Source organism: Carlito syrichta, unplaced genomic scaffold (genome assembly GCF_000164805.1).
Source record: "Carlito syrichta isolate Samal-C Ts95f unplaced genomic scaffold, Tarsius_syrichta-2.0.1 Scaffold311939, whole genome shotgun sequence".
NCBI classification, from domain to species: Eukaryota; Metazoa; Chordata; class Mammalia; order Primates; family Tarsiidae; genus Carlito; species Carlito syrichta.
The window spans coordinates 181,649-201,765 of NW_007256035.1; the positions used below are offsets into that span (position 1 = coordinate 181,649).

A 20,117-nucleotide genomic window follows, 5' to 3' on the forward strand; every position below is an offset into this window, starting at 1 on the left:
TTTCTGAGAATGCTTTGAAGCTTGTGTTGTGAAAAGTCATATAATACTGGATGTATTTCTCTTTTAGAATAGAAATATCACAAACATATCAAGCAATTGTTTGCATAACATATATTCTAGTTTTACATAAAGTATTCTCTAAAAATTTTCTTTTTCCTTTTCAGACAGCATGTTTTCGTGAAGAAAGGGATGTATTAGTGAATGGAGACAATAAATGGATTACAACTTTGCACTATGCTTTCCAGGATGACAACAACTTAGTAAGAATTATTTTACTGTATTCTTATTAATTTTGTTGAAAGAACTAGCAGTATTTTCATTTAAGAATTGTTTAAATGTGGGTTTTATATAGAAAATCACTATATTTTACAGAGTATATGTTGTTCACTTGACATGTTTTTTTTATTCCCCCCTCACAAGGTAATTTGATACCTTTTCATTGGAATTTTTTATGTTTTTAAATAAGCGACTCAGGTGGATACAGTGACTCATGCCTATAAAAACCCAGCACTTTGGGATGCTGAGGTGTGAGAATCAGTTGAGCCCAAGGGTTCTGAGATCAGCCTGGATAACACAGTGACACCTCTTCGCTATAAAAATTTTTAAAAAAAATTAGCTGCGTGTGGTGGCATGCACCTGTAGTCCCAATTACTGGGGAGGCTGAGGTGGAAGAATCGTCTGAACCCAGGAGATGGAGGCTGCAGTGAGTTGTGATTGTGCCACTGCACTCTAGCCTGGGTTAGAGTAAGATCCTGTTTCAAAAAAATGAATGAATGAATGAATGAATGAGCTAGTGAGTAAGCCAGAACTAAATCCAAGCAGATTTAATTCCTATTAGTTAAATACTCTAGAATATGTTCAGGACTTTTTCTTTTCATGATTTTCCTAGTATATTTTATTTGTAGTATTCTACATTGCCAGACTAACACTTCCAGACTAACATTTCCAACTCATGGGAAAGCAGCTATCAGAATACTTAGAAAATTAAAAACACAATATCTTATCACACAGAATTTCTTCATAAAAATGAAAATGCATCTGCATCTATAGTAAGTTTCTGAATAGCTCATTAGGTAGCCAAGCAAGGAAAGCCATTTTCCATTGTTGACTTACTTAAATCATATTTGATTGTAACAACCAAAGAAATGTGCCCTGGAGAGAGAAATTTGTCTTAAGACTATGTTTTAGACTTTTGGTGGGAACAATTGCTCAAAGTTGGACATTGGTAGCCACATCAGTAGTTGATTGTAAAACCAGAGAATTATGTAGAAATTTGTTTTTCTCTTATTATATAAGTACTTATATAATGTTCTTGATTTTGCCTGTTGGCCTGCCAAGCTTAAAGTATTTACTATCTGGCCCTTTACAGAAAAAGTTGGCCAATTCAATTTGTAGATTACAATGAATAATACAAGGAGTAAACGAGAATAACTGAGTAGTGCTTGGAAAATGTGAAAACGAATGTGCCTAGAGAAGACAGAGGTAGAGGAACCCAAGAAGAAAACTAGTGGAAAATATCAGAGCAAGAAAGAGAATCAAGATTCCATACTATGGAAACTAAAGAAAGGAGAGTTGGTGAAAGAAATGGTCAATAGTGTTAAATACAGTATTTGGTTAAAAAAAAAAGACTAAAATATTATGCTCACCACATAAACCCTACATTTCAGCCTGACTGGAATACCCATCATTTTTGAATATACGCTACTTGTCTATATTTTGTCTTTATTTTGTGTCCACAATACCTTTAATACCAGTGCCATTCCTCTTCCCCTGCTCTTGTTCATCCAGCTAATACTTTAAAATTGTGCTCAAATTCTACATCTTAAAATAGTTATTTCCAGTATTTCCCATTGGAATGAATGTTTCTCATCTTATTCTAGTTTCATGTTTTTTTTTGGTACTGCTGTTACATGACTAACACATGTATGTATATATCTCAAATTTTGGGGTGTAACTTAAAAAATTTTAAATAAATTATATAAACCCTACTATCTTTAGCTAAAATAAAATGAAAGGTTTGTGTAACTATTTAGCTAAAATAAAATTAAAGGTTTATCTGATTTCAGGCCAGATACAGGTGTTAAAACAGTGCTATTATTTGTCCTTTCTATCCTTACATTCTTACAGAATATAACAATAATTTTCAAAGTACAGATTGTGAGCCATCAGTGGGTCATAAAATCAATTTAGTGCAGCAACATTTTATTTTATTAAAAACATTTTTTTATTTTAAAGATGTGGGATACAATTCAGGGTTAGGTATATAAATGTTCATTATGCTGGTACCCTTGTTGATGAGGTGTGCTCCCTCCCCCTGGCATTTTCCCACTATTGCCAATTATTTTATTATAGTATTATGATAATTGTTCAAGGTCTGCCTCTGAGTGAGAACATGTGGTACTCAGTTCTTTGTTTCTGTGATAGATCACTCAGTATTATAGACTCTAAGTCTATCCAAGTTGCTGCAAAGTTTATAATTTTGTTCTTTATGGCTGTGTAATATTCCATTGTGTATATGTACCACTTTTTAAAAATCCAATCCTCTTTCAATGGACAGTAGCAAGCAACACTTTAAAAGGTTAAATGGAATAGAAAATGGCAGAGTTCATAGCAAGTGCTAAGAATAATATTTTGTTATACTTCTTTTATAATGTACTGGATTATCATAAAAACCATATGTATTATTGTGGGTTGTAGTGAGAATTGTTAAAAGCCATAGCATACAGCTTTGTTCATTTGTTAAATTGAATGAAATGATGTTTGAATTGGATTTACAGTACTTATATGAAATTTTAGGGATGGATATATTGTGTAAATATAATCTGCCTAGATTTGTGAGCAAAATTTGTAAGAGTAAATTAAAACACATGCTAAGTTTTTGCTAGCAAAAAGTTTATCATGATACTTTTCAAATGTTTTCAAATAAAACTAAAGTCTACTATGAAAATGTATTCTATTATATATAGGTATAACACTGTAGATTTGTGCATTGCTTAAAAATCTACATTTTAGCTGGGCTCGGTGGCTCAGCCTGTAATCCCGCGCCTTTGGGAGGCTGAGGTGAGTGGATTTTCTGAGCCCGCAGGTTCGAGACTCGCTTGGGCAGCGAGACCTCATCTCTACAATAAATCAAAAAATCAGCCGGGCGTGGTAGCGCATGCCTGTAATTCCAGCTACTCGGAAGGCTGAGGAGGAAGGATTGCTGGAGCTCAGTAGGTCGAAGCTGCGGTGGCCGGAAGCGGCCACTGCACTCCAGTCTGGGTGACAGAGTGAGACTCCAACTCAAAAAAAAAAAACAAAACTCTACATCTTGGTGTAAGTATAGAAATAAATAAAGGAATTTGTAAATGTAGAAGCAAAATATCCAAATACCATATATATGTGTGTATATATATATATGTACAAAGTATCAAATACCGTGTGTGTGTGTGTGTGTGTGTGTGTGTGTGTGTGTGTGTGTGTGTGTTTTTAAGTTGAGGGCTCTCTCTGTGACTCAGACCAGAGTACAGTGGCATGATTCCAGCATGACCTCCTGGGGTCAGGTGATCCTTCTGCATAACTTCCTGAGTGGGTGGTAATACAGGTGTGTGTCACTACTGGTCTTGAACTCCTGGACTCAAACAATCCTCTTGCCTCCACCTCCCAAAGTTCTGGGATTACAGAACTTGCTGTGCCAATCTCTAGACTTATTTATGTAACAAAATTTTGCCAAAACTTTTTTTTTTTTTTTTTTGAGTTGGAGTCTCACTCTGTTGTCCAGACTGGAGTGCAGTGGCCGCTCCCGGCCACTGCAGCCTCGACCTGCTGGGCTCCGGCGATCCTTCCACCTCAGCCTTCCAAGTAGCGGGAATTACAGGCATGCACCACCACGCCCAGCTGATTTTTTGATTTATTGTAGAGATGAGGTCTCGCTGCCCAGACGGGTCTCGAACCCGCGGGCTCAGGCAATCCACTCACCTCAGCCTCCCAAAGGCGCGGGATTACAGGCTGAGTCACCGAGCCTGGCTTGCCAAAACTTTTATAAGAAAAATATCTTTTGTGTTATTTAAGCTATTTAGTTTTATTTGCACTCTTTGCATTTGACATTGGGATTAACATTTATTTTTTTAAAGACATTGCTCAGTAATAGTCTGCATATGTCAGACATTAAATATATTAGAGTAAAAGTTTTGTGATAACTGGAGAAGAATTGAAATATTCTGTATTCTCCTATAATCTGCCAGGTTTTCTTTGGTTTAAGGAAACCTTCATTATAAGTCTCTCAGAGTCAGAAGTCTTGGTTACTATCAAGGATTTTCTTTTAAACATTTATAAAATATTAGAAACCAACATTACTTTAAAATGTTGATAAACCTGCTTTTAAATACAAAAAAAAAAAAAAAGGAAATTTTATTACACACAGTTATTTTCTAAAGTAACTTTAACCCTGGTAGCTTTTAAATAACTAAGTAAGGAACATGATTTATAGTGCTATAAAATTCAGGAAAGCTATAGTTAAGTAACTTGACTTTCATTTCTAACCTACTTACCCCTGCAGCTAGTTTATGGAAAAACGTATAGATTCATAGCAAATGTGCATTTTTCTGTACTTCTAAAAAGGTGCATAAGTTAATGAATAATATTAACATGTAATTAGAACATTTTTTCCTTAAAAAAAACTCATTAAATACAAAGGCACTTAGTTATATCAACATGGACACATAAAATTCTTACCACTTAGTTATAACTTAGTATATTATGAACCAGTGAAATTTGTTTTTTTCCTTATTCATTGTTTTCTGTTTAGTTATTTCATGTGTAGGAAAAAAGAAACAGAAAAATTTTTGCTTCTTGAATTAGCATTTGTAAATTGTTTAAAAGGTGAAAGATATTTGAATATTAAATTATAGTAACTTATGAACTCTAAATTCTTTATAAGAATCAAATTTGTGACGACAGATATTATCAGAAAAGTATTTTTTAGTAGTAAAAAAAATAAAGCAAGGAAGAATAACTATAAGGTGGGGCGCTAAAGATCGACTATTAATCTCTTTCTATCACAGCAAGATGACTAAAAAAGTTTTCTAAGAAGATTTCTAGAAGCATATGTGTTCTTTGAGGTGTTTTTTTCTTGGATACATAATTGATTTATTGCATGTTTTCGGATGTTTTAGCATGGTTCTCTGGACTGGAGCTGTTTAAAAAGCACAAACTTTGAAATAGAGATTTTTAAAAAATTCGTTGTTGGAAATTTTATGATTTATGTATCCATACCTAGAGATCTGTGGTTCTTTATTTTGGATTGAAATATGATTGCTAAAGACTCAGTCTTTCGTTTCATTTTTGTTATTTTGGCATATACTTTTGATGTAATACATGTAGTTAGTTTTATTCATTTAACACTGACTCTTAAATCTGAGTAAAAAAAGCACTGGTATAAGGATCAATAACCTTGAATTCTTGTTCTTGTACTGTCTGGACGTCTGGGCAAATCTTTTGACTTCTTTTGTCTCTGACTATGTAGCCATAAAGCAGGAATAATAGTTATGATCCCTACCTCTCATATATGGATATTATGTAAATATCCCTGCACCTGCATTCCATGGTTGCTACTTTATGGAGAAAATGAAAGCCATTGTTTACTCAAGCATGAACTTTCTTAACTTTCCACTCTTTTCTCCATGAACTCAACATTTCTCCTCCTCTCCCTATGTGTAAGTTTGTCCATATTTCTACCTATTCTTATCTCAATGTGGATGAGGTGAATCTTTCCATTTAAGGTTATTCCTGTCAACCTTTACCTTTGACTCTATCCCTTCTGGACTTGTGCAGAACTTCATTGGTCAGTGTCAATTTGAGTACATATTTTCCCTGGACCATGCAGGGATCTATATATATATATATATATATATATGTATATATATAGTTAGTAGTCCTTACCTAATCTTTCCATTTTACTCTCCTGAAATAACTAATGTTAAGTTTGCTGAATCCTTTGCTTTGTATACTTGTATGTTTTGTATACTTGTATGTTTTGTATACTTGTATGTTTATGTTTGTATCTATATTTTATTTTATTTATTTATTTTTTTGAAAGCAGAGTTTATTAAGAGAACAGAAAAGCTCCCACAGTGGGAGGGGACCTGAAAGGGTTGTCATATATATATATATATTTTTTTTTTTTTTTATGAAAATGAAATCACAAAATATATGTAACTTTGCAATCTGCTTTTGTCCCCTAAATAAAATTATTTATTTTTTGGTAACTGTATAATAGTTCATACATTGAAGATGCCATCATTTATTTTTATTTTTTTTTTTTTTTGAGTTGGAGTCTCACTCTGTCGCCCAGACTGGAGTGCAGTGGCTGCTTCCGGCCACTGCAGCCTCGACCTGCTGGGCTCCGGCGTTCTTTCCGCCTCAGCCTTCCAAGTAGCCAGAATTACAGGCATGCGCTACCATGCCTGGCTGATTTTTTGATTTATTGTAGAGATAAGGTCTCGCTGCCCAGGCGGGTCTCGAACCCGTGGGCTCAGGCAATCCACTCACCTTAGCCTCCCAAAGGCGCGGGATTACAGGCTGAGCCACCGAGCCCGGCGATGCCATCATTTAATTAATGATTTTCTTCTTTTTTTAAAAATAACTTAATTTTATTATAGAGATATGGGGTACAAGTCAGGGCTAGGAACATAAGTAATGTATGTGCAGGTGAAGTTTGGGCCTCCAACTGGGTCTTTACTTCTCCTGATTTAGGACCAGATATTCTTTGTGCTGTTACAAAACACACTCCTCCCCCACTCCTGGCAGTGTCCTGTGACTGCTGATCCCTCTCTTGTGCTATTGCGATGAATGTTCAGGTCCCACTTATGAGGGAGAATATGTGGAATTTGGGTCTTTGTTTCTGTGATATATTACTTAGAATGATGGTCTCCAACTCCATCCAATTTGCTGTGAAGTCCATGGTTTTGTTCTTCTTTATGTCTGTGTAATATTCCATCACACACACACACATTTTCTTTTTTCTTTTTTTTTTTTTTGAGTTGGAGTCTCACTCTGTTGCCCAGGCTTGAGTCTAGTGGCATGCTCACAGCTACCCCAGTGTCGACCTGCTGGACTCTGGTGATCCTTCTACTCAGCCTTCCAAATAGCTGGAACTACAGGTATATACTACCATGCCTGGCTAATTTTTTGATTTGTTGTGGAGACGAGGTCTCACCATGTTGCTCAGGCTAGTCTTGAACCCGTGAGCTCAGGCAATCCTCTTTCCTTGGCCTCCCAAAGTGCTGGGATTACATGCTTGAGCCACTGTGCCCAGCCTACATTTTCTTTATCCAGTCTACTTTTGATGGGCAGTAGAGTTGGTTTCATGTTTTTGCTATTGTGAATAGTGCAGTACTAAACATGTGTATGCACTTGTCTTTTTTGTAGAATACTTTATGTTCCTCTGGAAATAGTTATATTTCCAGAAAGGAGGTTGCTGAATTATGTGGAAGGTCTATTACTAGTTCCTTTAGTAATCACCACACTATTTTCCATAGGAGTTGGACTACTTTGCACTCCTACCAACAGTGTAGAAGCGACTCCTTTTCTCTGCACCCATGCCAACATCTGTTGTTTTTTTATTTATTAATGGTGGCCATCCTTACTGGAGTTAGGTGATATCTCAGTGTGGTTTTGATTTACATTTCTCTGATGATTAGTGAGGTTGAGCATTTTTTCATATATCTGAGGCTACTCATATGTCTTCTTTTGAGAAGTGTCTATTCATGTCCTTTACCCATTTTTTAATAGGGCTGTTTGTTTTTCTTTCATTTCGGTTCATGGGAGTTCCTTGTAGATCCTGGATGTTATGCCTTTGTCAGATACAGAGAAGTGAGAGGTCTTTACAATGCGAACTATAAAACATTGCTCAAAGAAATCAAAGATGACACAGTTTCCTTCTTGATTGTCATTCCTAGTGTTTCTGATTTGTTACAGTAGCTGATAGTTCCATTCAATAATTATGCTTGTTCGTATTTCTTGCATATTGGAATTTTTGTCGCAATTGACTAGGTTTTTAAGAGTGGGAATGTTTGATAAAGGGATATGTACATTTTAAATTTTAATAGGTACTATGAAATTACTTTCCCAAAAGGTTGTAGTATATCACCTCCCAAAACTAGTAGTATTTCATGTCACTCTCCCCAAAGCTGTGCTTATCTTTTGTAATCTGGTGAAAAATGATATCTCACTGTTGTATTGGTTTTTATTTCCCTGATGATTACTGAAGTTACACATGTATTAATTGGCTAATTGTATTTTCTCTTATGTGAACTGTCTGTTTATATCCTTAGCCCAGTTTTGTTGGGTTGCTTCCTCTCCTCTTAACAACTGAAAGGAGCTCTTTATTTTAGGATTATCATCACCTTGGCCTATCTTATGAGTATCGTATGTCAGTCTGGTTTTTTTTTTAAAACTTGTTTAAAGACAACTTAAGTCTGTTGGCTAATATTTTAAGAGTAGTTTATGAGTAGAAACTTGTCCTACTAGATATTAAGTTTTACTCTAAAATTGATGAGAACAATGTGATAATGATATACAAATAGGCAACCATAGCAGAATAGAGTGCCCAGGAACAGATAGGAGTGTATTTGGGATCAGAAAATATGTTTCAGAGAGGATGTTTCAGTTGAATTAGGGGAAGAGTAGGTTATTTAACTAGTATTGTAGACACCAGACCCTGTCTATAAGAAATCTTAATGTCAACTCAGTGATATTTTTGAAGTAAAACCTCCATTCTGTAATAAAGTTACCTTAATTCAATTCATTATTATTGACATTTAAGTATCTTATAGTTATTAGCTTTCATACTACGAGGAAGGTATCATTATTGTAGTTAGGTAGATTAGAAAGTCAAATATCGAAGAGATGAATTCTTGAAAATCCACTTACAAATGGAGTCAGGGTTTGATCATAAGATTCTTTGACTACAAAGCCTGTCTTTTATCCTTCATCTTCCGCTACTCTGTACTATACACAGAAATGCACGTGGATATGTAATACATGTTATAAAGCAATGTAGAATGTAAAAAGCTGTAACATTATCTGTAATCTAACAACCTAGAGAATTCTGGTGAACCGTTTGGTGTCTACTTCTTATGTTTTCTTTTTTGGCACACACGTGTACACATACCCATAAGGGTCCATATCTAAAATTAGTTGGCTTATGTTTACATACACCTGACAAAAGTTCATTCTGATATTTGTATACTATGAGAAATGAGAAAAGAAAAGTATATGGTGAGAATTATTATGTTCTGTGTAACAGTGGTTTCCAAGGGGCTGATCCATAAACCAGTGCTGGTTGTAATAAAGTTCTTACTGGTACAAGGTGAAATAAGGAAAATGTAATGATGATGAAGATGAGGAGGAATTTTTTCAATGTAAAGACCATCCTGTATTTAAAATTTTTTCTTTCTTGTTTGTTTTTTGGGGGATTAAAACGTTAATTCTTCTCTGAAATGTTGATATTGTTGTAGGTGATGATATTGTTACTTTGCAAAATACAACAAAAAAATGGTAATTCTGTGTTGTTCTCATCCTAGTTTTTAAAAAAGTTTACTGCTGTATGAAATTTAGAGGTCTTTTTTTTTTTTCTTTTGAATTGGAGTCTCAGCCACCCAGGCTAATGCATTGGCACACTCATGGCCACTGCAGCCTCGACTTGCTGGTTCAGGCAGTCCTTCCATCTCAGCCTTCCAAGTAGCTGGAGCTACAGGCGTATGCCACCACACTTGCTAATTATTTATTTATTTATTGCAGAAACGAGGTCTCACCTTGTTGCAGGCTGGTCTCAAACCCTTGGGCTCAGGCAGTCCTCTCACCTCAGCCTCCCAAAGTGCTGGGATTACAAGCGTGAGATTGCAAGGGATTACTGCACCTGGTGAAATTTAGAGGGCTTTTAATGACATCTGATGATCATCTTACATAACCTTTTGTTAATAACTATATTTAACCTTGGAATACTTCATACTAATTTTTCACCATTATTATTTATTGAGTACATTTTTATTTTTTCATTTACAGTACCTGGTTATGGATTATTATGTTGGTGGGGATTTGCTTACTCTACTCAGCAAATTTGAAGATAGATTGCCTGAAGATATGGCTCGATTTTACTTGGCTGAAATGGTGATAGCAATTGACTCAGTTCATCAATTACATTATGTTCACAGGTAAGAAAGTCTTTCATTGTACCTGACTGTGAGTTATCATATAATATAAAGAAATAGAGGTCTGTTTTTGTAAAATTTATTAATCATGATCTTAGATACATTTCTCATCAGCCAAAATAATTTATTTTGAGATGTTCTTTATTGTTTGGCCTTTTGTTATTGTCATTATTTGTCAGCATTGCAGAACTGAAGTGCCTGCTTATACATACATGTACATGATAGTATCTAAAAGTTCCTCACTTGAGCATTTCTACAGAATACTTCTAAACTCTCATTTAAATTTCAGTTCTAAAGGAGTATGCATTGTATGATTTCCTTATAGTTGAATCTTATATATTGATATTAGTCAGAATTTTAGGCCACCAATCATAGATTCATTTGCTAAATGAGATTTATATATTTTATGTTTCTCAAGAAAATACTTTCAAGGATTGTAAAATTATCAAAAAATAATGTTTTTGTAGGAAAGTGATAATTTTGATGTTCATTTCTTCTTTGTAAATTATTAATGTGTATTTTATGAAATAATTAAAAATATTTTGGATGATTTAAAAGGTAGCATCATATTTGAAAAGGAAAGAAAGTAGGAAATCAGCACAAAGTTACTGGTGAATTAATCATTCAGATGAGAAGCATTTTTGGATCGTCCAAAATGTGAGAAAGAAGCTGTGGAGACGTAGGTAAAGGGATACTCACATAAAGAAACTAAACTGTTTTCTAAGAGTGATTTTTAAACTTTAGTATGCAACAGAATCATGGGGAAGACTTGTTAAAATCCAGATTGTTGTGCCAGCTCTATTATTTCTTTTTCAGTAGGTTGGATGGGACTCTGAAATTGACATCTCTAACATGTTCCTAGGTGGTGATGCTACTGCTGCTGCTGGTCTAGTGACCACACATTAAGAACTACTGCTGAAAGACAGCAGTGACTGTTTAAGTTCTGGGTAGTGGAGTGACCTCTTGAGAAGAAGTGAATGTTTATGGCTCAGTGTTTAAGATGTGGTTGTCTTATGGTGTTTCAGTTAATTAGTAATAAAGTTCTAGGACATTATTAAAGGAAGAATACTTTAATTAAAAAATAGTATTGTATTAGATCTCAGTTTGGCTCTTGCCTATTCATGTACATTTCTATTTTGATATCTGATAGTCACAAATTTTATTGAAAATAAAAACATGAAAATGCTTTGCAAATTGGAAAGCACAGTGCTGTTTTTAAGATGGCATTGTGGTCTAACAGTGAATTATATTTTGAGAAACCGATGTACTTTTTTGTTGTTCAGACAGTAACCCAAAATCCTAGCTGAGCACTATCATTTAAAAATATTTTAAAAAGTCATTTCATTGAATTCTTAAAGGATGTTAGTTACTAAACATAGGGTCTTAGGCTTGTAGAATTTAAAGAAACTTTACCCAGTTCCTAGCTGAATTCTTGACAAGAAATACTTAATTTTGAAAATTATTTCTCTGAACTGAGGATAGTAAATTTGAGTTATTTGAGATATCCTCTATTCTGCCAGGCTTCTGATAGATATTCTTAACTGATCACAACACTCTTTCCTACTCTGGATCTGCTGTCTTTAACAATTTTTTTCAACACGGCATTGTAGGTAACAACTGTCTTTCTGATATTGTCGTATAGATTGAAAACCATTTCAATTCTGAGCTCTGCTTAAGTATCTCTGATTTTACAAAGTACTTTAAAATAAATCCTATTTATTTTGGGGCAACTCTAATATGATAGAATTTTACTTTATGTTAAGCTAAATTTTTTCTCGTAATATACTAGTTTTGTCTTCAGTGTCATGTATAATAATCTTATTTATCTTCCAGTTATCTTGCATTCTGAAGTTTTCTTTAGGTTAGATATCTGTAGTTTTTCTATTATCAGAATTTGCATACACTCTCTTCGTCTCTTTTTCATACATATATACATCCTCTGCCCACTTCTACACCTCTTCTTCATCCCTCCTTGCCTCTGCCTTTACTCTTTAGTGGATGCTCCAATGTGTTAATACACTGCTTAAAATGTAATTCTTATTTTCTGGATAGACTATTTTCAGCAAATGCTTTACTGGGGAAATATTTATTAAGTTCTCTTTCATATATAGCACTGTGCTAACCTAAGTGGAATTGTAAGTATTTAAGTATAGCATATAGTCCAGATTTGGAAGAAGTTTGCAGTCTGTTTGAGGACACAAAACACAAGTTAGAAATAAAAATTAGAATAACATAAGTTAAATAATAATTAGAGGCCAGATTATAAAAGATGGATTTAATCCAGGCTGTGGATAACTAAATGAGTTACACAGCTCATTGAGTTTAGAGAAATTAGTAATAACTTTAGTTCTATTGATCCATTTAAATGGTTATTTAACTCTTATTTTGTGCTGTGAACTTCACTTGTATTCTTACAATATGATTTAGATGTCATCTAGAATGAATATTGCTTCATTTTATAGGTGAAGAAATCCATCTTCACAGACATGAGTCAGTAAGTTGCATATCCTAGATTAAAATCTAAGTCAAACTGACTGTAGAATGTGTGCTCTTTGCATAACTTCGTGTTTTTCCTAAGAGAAGCCTTTAATGGTGGGGCTTTGAAGGTTGAGAAGGCTATATGTAGGCGGAGAGGAAAGCATTCTCAAGACGAATGGTAGGAGAAAAACACATAGGCAAGTAAATGGCAGTTTAGGAAAATTTAAAGCTTGGCTAGAGAAGAGTTCGTGTTGAGGCTAGCAGATTAATTTGTAAAGACAGATTATTGTGGAACTCTTGAATGCCGTGCTGTAGATTTTATACTATGTCTTGGTATCTAATAAGCTATTAATTTTAGGCAATGAAGTGTTTCAAGTGGTGTGTTATTTTGTGGTAGACTACATGCTATAGAGTTTTGTGAAATGTGTCCAATTATTTCATAATGCTTTATAATTGAGATATAGGGAATTAGACAGTACAAAAAGGGAATGGTGAGACAGAATGTGTATAAAAAAGGAAAAACAAACTTATTTCTAAACTTGTGAAAATAAATTATTGGTCTTCTACCAGCACAGAAACTTTCACATGAATATTTTGCTGAAATATTTATCAAGAGCTAAATGAGTAATGGAAAGTAGCCAATGATAGGAATAATCATGTCATATGTGCAGGGCTTCCAAGCTTCAGTGTATTGACATATTTTAGTAAATAACATTTGTAACTTACTTTGAGTTTCAAGGAATATATTTTTACTAAACGGTGTAAAGCATTTTATTAAATATTTTCAAGGGAAATGTTGAGTATAAGATGAAATATATGAATGGTGATATGGACATATGAATAAAAGAGATTGATTTGAATAGTTGTGAATTTGGTTTACAAACTGACCCAGTAAAGTAAAATGTTTTTAAATGACATTGTAGAGTGAAAAAGCATTGGACTAGTAATCAGAAGATGTAGTTCTACCACCTATCAGGTTCTTCATCTGTAAAAGGAGGATTATAATTTTACTCTGCTTGGTTTGCCAAGATATTGGGAAGATTAGATAAAATGTGTATATGCAAGTGCTTTGAAAATATGAAAACAATGTCATTTAAATTAGGGAAGCCACTTTTGAATTAGAAACTTGAGGCATTAAAAGTGTAAATAAAATAGTTTCATCCTTCAGTTGTATAAGTTTTAATATATTTATCTGTTTAGGTTTATTGAAAATATTTGTTAATCTTCTTTAATTATCATTTCTGATCTTTGCTTCGTTTCTTTCTTTGGGCAATATTTCCCATAAGCTTTTGTGTGTGTGTGCATGCTAGAAGTTACTTAATTCTGTGTTACGAATGTAGGAATATAAGTGTGTATTTCTAAATTTGCTTACACTTCGTAAAAGAAAACTTTCAGGAATACATAGGAACTAATAAAAATGGTGGCCTAAAGAGACCAGGGTATATGGAAAATGGGCTGGACAGGGACAAGAATGACAGCATGATTTCTAAGTGAATACTCACTCATATATACTTTTTATGTTAATAAACTTTATTTTTTAAAGAGATTTTAAGATCGCAGAAAAATAAAGTAGAAAGTACAGAATTTGCATATTCCCATCTCTACACACACACAGCCTCCCCGACTACAGGCATCTCTCGCCAGAGTGATACATTTGTTACAGTTGATGAACCTGTATTGACATATCATTAACATCCAAGTCAATAGTTTATATTAGGGTTCACGCTTGGTGTTGTACATTCTATGGGCTTTGACAAAAGAGGAGTGATATATAACTAGTGTCGTGTAGAATAATTTTATTCCTCTAAAAATCAGTGTTCTGCTTGTTCATTTCTCCCTCCCCCCAAGCCCTAGACATGACCAATCTTTTTCCTGCCTCATAAGTTGCCTTTTTCAGACTGTTTCATACTTAGAATCATACAGTATGTAGACTTTTAAGATTGACTTCTCTCACTTAGAAATAAATGTTTAAGGTTCCTTCCATGTCTTTTTATGGTCTGATAGCTCATTTCTTTTCGGTGACTAACACTTCTACGTAAATCTAGATATACTGCAGTTTATTTATCCATTTATGTAGTTAAGGGTATCTGGGTTGCTTCCAAGTTTTAGCTGTTATGAATAAAGCTGCATTTTATATGATTGTTTTCTCTCTTTTTTTAGCATATCAATTATACTTTCTTTTTTTAACCTTTTTTAGTGGATGTCCTACCATTTGTAATATATATTTACAACTAATCCAAGTCTACTTTCTATTAATACTCTGCTACTGCGTAGTCAGTGCAAGTACTTTATAAGAGTCATCCTAATTCTTCCTTCCTGTCCCCTGTATCATTGTTCTTATTAATCTCATGCATATATGAGAATTCATATTAGAATGCATTCTTGGCATTTTTTAAAGCAAATTGTTATTCGTTAGATCAGTTAAGAATAGGAAGTTATGGTTTACCTTCACTTATTATTTCTTTGATACTATTCCTTCATGTAGTTCCACATTTCTGACTTAGATAATTTTTCTTCTCTTTGAAGAGTTTCTTTTCACTTTTCCTGTAATATCGTTCTACTGGCAACACATTTTCTCTCTCTTTCTCTCTTTTTTTTTAATCTGAGAAAATATTTCTCCTTCACTTTTGAATAATAACTTTCCAGGGCACAAAATTATAGGTTGGTGGGGTTTCTTTCTCTTATTACTTGAATATTTCACTCAACTCTCTTCTTGATTTCATAGTTTCTGAAAATAAGTCATATATTTTTATCTTTGTTCCTCTATAGGTAAGGTGTTTTTTCCCCCCTCTGGCTTCTTTCAGAATTTTTTCATTATTTTTGATTCTCTGTAGTTTGAAAATAATATGCCTAAATGTAGTTTTTCTGGTATGTACAGTAAGTCTCCTAAGTACAAACAAGTTCTGTTTTGAGAGTGCATTCATAAGTCCAATTTGTTCTTTAAGTTCAGTAAAGTTAGTCTAGGTACCCAGCAACACAGTCAGCTTTATAGTACTGTACTGTAATAGGTTTATAATACTTTTCACACAAATAATACATAAAACAAACAAAAATAAACCATTTTTAGTCTTATAATACAGTACCTTGAAAAGTACAGTAGTACAGTACAGTACAACAGCCCCATACAGGGACTGGCATTGAGTGAACAGGCAAGAAGAGTTACTGACTGGAGGAGGGAGAGGAAGTAGGAGATGGTAAGCTGAAGGATTGTCAGCAATAGGAGACAGAGGACAAGCTACAGATTCACTCATGCCTGACATTGATAGCACAGCTTGTGGTTCCTTGGTGGATTCAAGTCTATCTACCCTCTTGAAAAATGCATGTTTGCATCTTTGAAATTTTGCAACTTGAAGGTGACTTACTGCATCTTGCTTGACATTTTTTGAGTTTCTTGTCTTTGTTGTTAGGTGTCTGACCTTTTTTTTTTTTGAGTTGGAGTCTCACTCTGTCGCCCAGACTGGAGTGCATTGGCCGCTCCTGGCCACCGCAGCCTCGACCTGCTGGGCTCCAGCGATCCTTCCGCCTCAGCATTCCCAGTAGCTGGAACTACAGGCGCGTGCTACCATGTCCGGCTAGTTTTTGATTTATCGTAGAGATGAGGTCTCGCCAGGTTGCCCAGGCGGGTCTCGAACCTGCGGGCTCAGGCAATCCACCGAGTCCAGCTGGTGTCTCACGTTTATTTTGGGAAATTCTTCTTCTCTTTGGGAAATTCGTCTTCTCTTTGGGAAATTCGTCTTCTCTTTGCTTTTCCATTTTTGAAGTTTCTATCGTCATATTCTCAAGCTCAGAGAGTCTTCTCTTCAGTGGTATCTAGTTTACTAATGAGCCCATCAAATGCATTCTTTACTTCTGTTACAGTGTTTTTGATCCCTAGAATTTCTGATTCTTAAAATTTGTCTGCTTACATTAGTCATCTGTTCTTGCATGTTGCCTACTTCTTCCATTAAATCACTTAACATATTACTACTTTAAAAACTCCTGGTCTGATAATTGCAGCATTTCTGCTATGTCTGACTCTAGTTCTGATGTTTGTTCAGTCTCTTTGTCTCTTGCCTTTTATTATGTCCTGTAATTTCTTGTTGAAAGGTATACTTGATGTTGTTAGCCTTAAATAACAAGATTCAGGGAATATGATTAAGACTAGAGTTTATTCTAGCCCAGAGCTTGAGGATGCTACCAGGGCGTACAGATTCAAGCTTCCCTGAATATACACTCTGATTAACAGAAGTTACAAGTGGGTTTTTAAGGAAAAAAGAGGAGTCAGTTTCCAAGTTGTTGTCAAGAATTTATATTAAAATAGCATACGCTATTGATTGGCTATACATAGTTCTTTGTATCACAGATTCCAGGAACACGAAGATAAATATTTTTCCAAGTTGTTGTCAAGAATTTATATTAAAATAGCATAAGCTATTGATTGGCTATATATAGTTCTTTGTATCACAGATTCCAGGAACACGAAGATAACTGTTTTTCTTTTCTCACTGTACTGGGTAAAAAGAATTGCAGTAAGTAGGCCATTGGTGATGTAGTGGTCAGGACTGTGTGTGTGTGTGTGTTTATGCACGCGTGCGTGCATTGTTGGGGATTGGGGAAAATGTTCTGTTGTCCTAAAATTAGGTCTCAGTCTTTTACTGAGACTGTGCCACTGCACCAGGGCTTCTCAGTATCCTCCTTCTCCTGCTCCTTGCTTAGTTAGGACAGGAGAGCTATATGGGGCCAGAGTTGAGTATTACCTTTCCTCCTTGTAGGTTAATCTCTGATAAAATGGACCCCCCCCCGAAAAAAGTGAAAATACTAAATGCTGGTAGAAATATAAAATGGCACACTATTTGGGAAAACAATTAGACAGTTTTTTACAAAATTAAACGTGTACCTCTCATTTGACCCAGCAATTATATTCTTGGGTGTTTATTCTAGGCAAGTTAAAACTTATATTCACAGAAAAATCTCTGCATGAATGTTTATAGCAGCTTTTTTGGTAATAGCAAAATTCTGGAAACACTCCAGATGTCCTTCAGTGGGTGAATAGTTAAAAGAACTGTTATAGCCATACAGTAGAATGCTACTGAGTAGTTAAAAGGAATGAACTAGTGATGTATACAACGAACTGGAGGGGTTCAAAGACATTATACTTTGTGAAAAGACTTAAATCTCAAAATGTTACATATTGTGTGATTCCATTTATATAGCATTCTTGAAATGACAAAACTACAAAGATAAAGAACAAATTAATGGTTTCCAGGGAAAAGTATATGAGGAAGTGAATAGAAATCCAAAGAGGCAGTGTGAGGGAGTTCTTTTGTGGTCTTGGAATAGTTGTATATCGTGATAGTGATGGTAGTTACATGAATGTATGGAATAAAATTACATGAATCATGGAATGAATTGCATACACACAGGTTTTAAAAGGGTTGAAAACTGAATAAAGTCCATAGTTTAACAGTAATGTGCCAGTGCCAACTTTTTGGTTTGATATTGTACTACATTTTACCATGTGTTATCAATGAGGGAAGCTGGTGAAAGGTGAAAGGGATTCATTGTGCTATTTTTCAGTTTCCTATAATCATTTCAAAATAAAAAGTTATTAAGAAAAAGAAGCACCTCTATTACTTCATCTTTTGAAGTCTGGAAGTCAAGCCAAGAAATTGTCTTATATTTCACCTGCAAAGCATATAAATTTGGTGAATTCCTCAAGATAGTTTAATTTGCTTAGGCTCTTTGGCCTGCCAGGAAATGACTTTTTTCATTTTTCTTTTTTTTTTTTTTAACCAGCTGTAAGGATGGAATCTGTAATTCAATTACTTGGGTATCATTAGCATGTAGATAATATGCAAATCGTAGGAATGCTGAATCTCCTTAGTGAGGCATAGCTGGTAATGAAGTGGGTCCAGGACTGAGCCCTGAGAACTCCAGTATTTAGAGACTGGGTAGGATAGGAGTAGCCAACAAAGGAAACTAAGAAACAACTGGAGGTTAGGGGGAAAATCATGAGAGCATAGCTTGGTGTCTTACAGAAAATAAAAGTAATACTTTTCCCCCTTTAATTACATTTCTGTCTTACCTGATGCATTTAAAGCTAACATTTGTTATCTATTTTTCCTGTGGATACTAGTGTTCTGGGTGTTGGAGATTGGAGTGGGGAGACTATAGGGTATTGCTGGGTTTTATGTAAGTAATATGCTCTTTATCTTCAGCTGCTGTCTTTTGGGAAGGGATTAAAGTTTGAGAAAATACTTCTGTGGCCTGGCACAGTGGCTCACACCTGTAATCCCAGCACTTTGGGAGGCTGAGGGGAGTGTATTGCTAGAGTCCAGGAGTTCAAGACCACTCTAGGCAACATAAGGAGACTTCATCTCTATTTTTAAAAAATGAAGATTTTAAAAGAGAAATACTTTTGCTTCACAGTTGTGCCCCAAGTTGGACAAAGGTTCATCTCGTTTTTAATTTTTAAAATTTACTCATTCTTCATGAAGATGTTTCTTAGTCTATACTGTTCTTGATATTCTAGCTGCTTTCTTGGGTGAGAGATACCACAGTTGTGGAGAAAATATTCTCTCTTTTGAGGAGTTACTTGAAGATTATCTGTAATAATGGAAATTAAATTGGCAAACAGGTTTTTAAAAACTATAAAAACTATTTTTAAGTCTCCATGTAAAATCAAAGAGAACAGTAGATGAGTTAGTGAATCAGAAAGACCTCTTGGAAAAAAGTCATGTGGATATAGGAAGATGTTTCAAAAGATTGAAATAGCTTGGTTAAGTAAGGCAGGCCAAAGTAAACAGGATATACAGAGAATGACCATTAAGGTTCAGAAATAATATTGTATCATTATTTGAATGTTAAAGATATCACTTGATACACAGAAAATTACAGTATAAAGAATTATTAATGCTCTGAAGGAATGTCCATCTTTTTCTGTGCATTTAACAAAATGGTTCGTTTCCTCCCCTGCATTAATTGAAGTACAATTTTGGCAATCTTAAAAATCTTCTTTTCAATTATCTGTCAACTCAGATTTCAGATATACAGTGCATAGATACACTTTAATTTTCAACTTAAAGTTTGAATTCCAGCATTTCTCTTTTTGATTTGCTAACTAGGCAGTTTGCATTTTAAGGCTGTGTGCTTTATCTTTAATCATTTATTTAATCAAATACAAAATTTGGGAGTAGAGGTTATTTCTAATGACTACATAGCCCCATGTGGTATGTCTGACTTAAGTTGATTAAAGTTTGTGCTAAATGTTGGCTTATTTTAAAGTAAGTCCTAATTGTAGGTTGAAAAAGGCCCTAAGTTATTTCTAACCATGTTTATCGAAACTCAGCACTAGACATAGTGTTCAGTTGTGAGCTACAACTTCAGAAATGCTACGAAAGATACAGAATTCTACCAGAACAACAAAGAAAAAATAAATTTGATCCAATTAGAATGTTGTGTTTGGTTATC

At 34.5% G+C, this 20,117-nt stretch overlaps 1 protein-coding gene across 6 annotated transcripts in view; it reads left to right on the forward strand.

The window, feature by feature from the left end:
- CDC42BPA (CDC42 binding protein kinase alpha) overlaps positions 1–20,117 on the forward strand; it is a 338,092-nt gene that overhangs the window by 121,104 nt on the left and 196,871 nt on the right. For all 6 annotated transcript variants that reach the window (XM_021718207.1, XM_008069336.2, XM_008069337.2 and 3 more), the window contains exons 4-5: positions 165–260; positions 10,045–10,193. In XM_021718207.1, the coding sequence (XP_021573882.1) occupies positions 165–260; positions 10,045–10,193 (245 nt within the window). The remainder of the gene's footprint in view (positions 1–164; positions 261–10,044; positions 10,194–20,117) is intronic.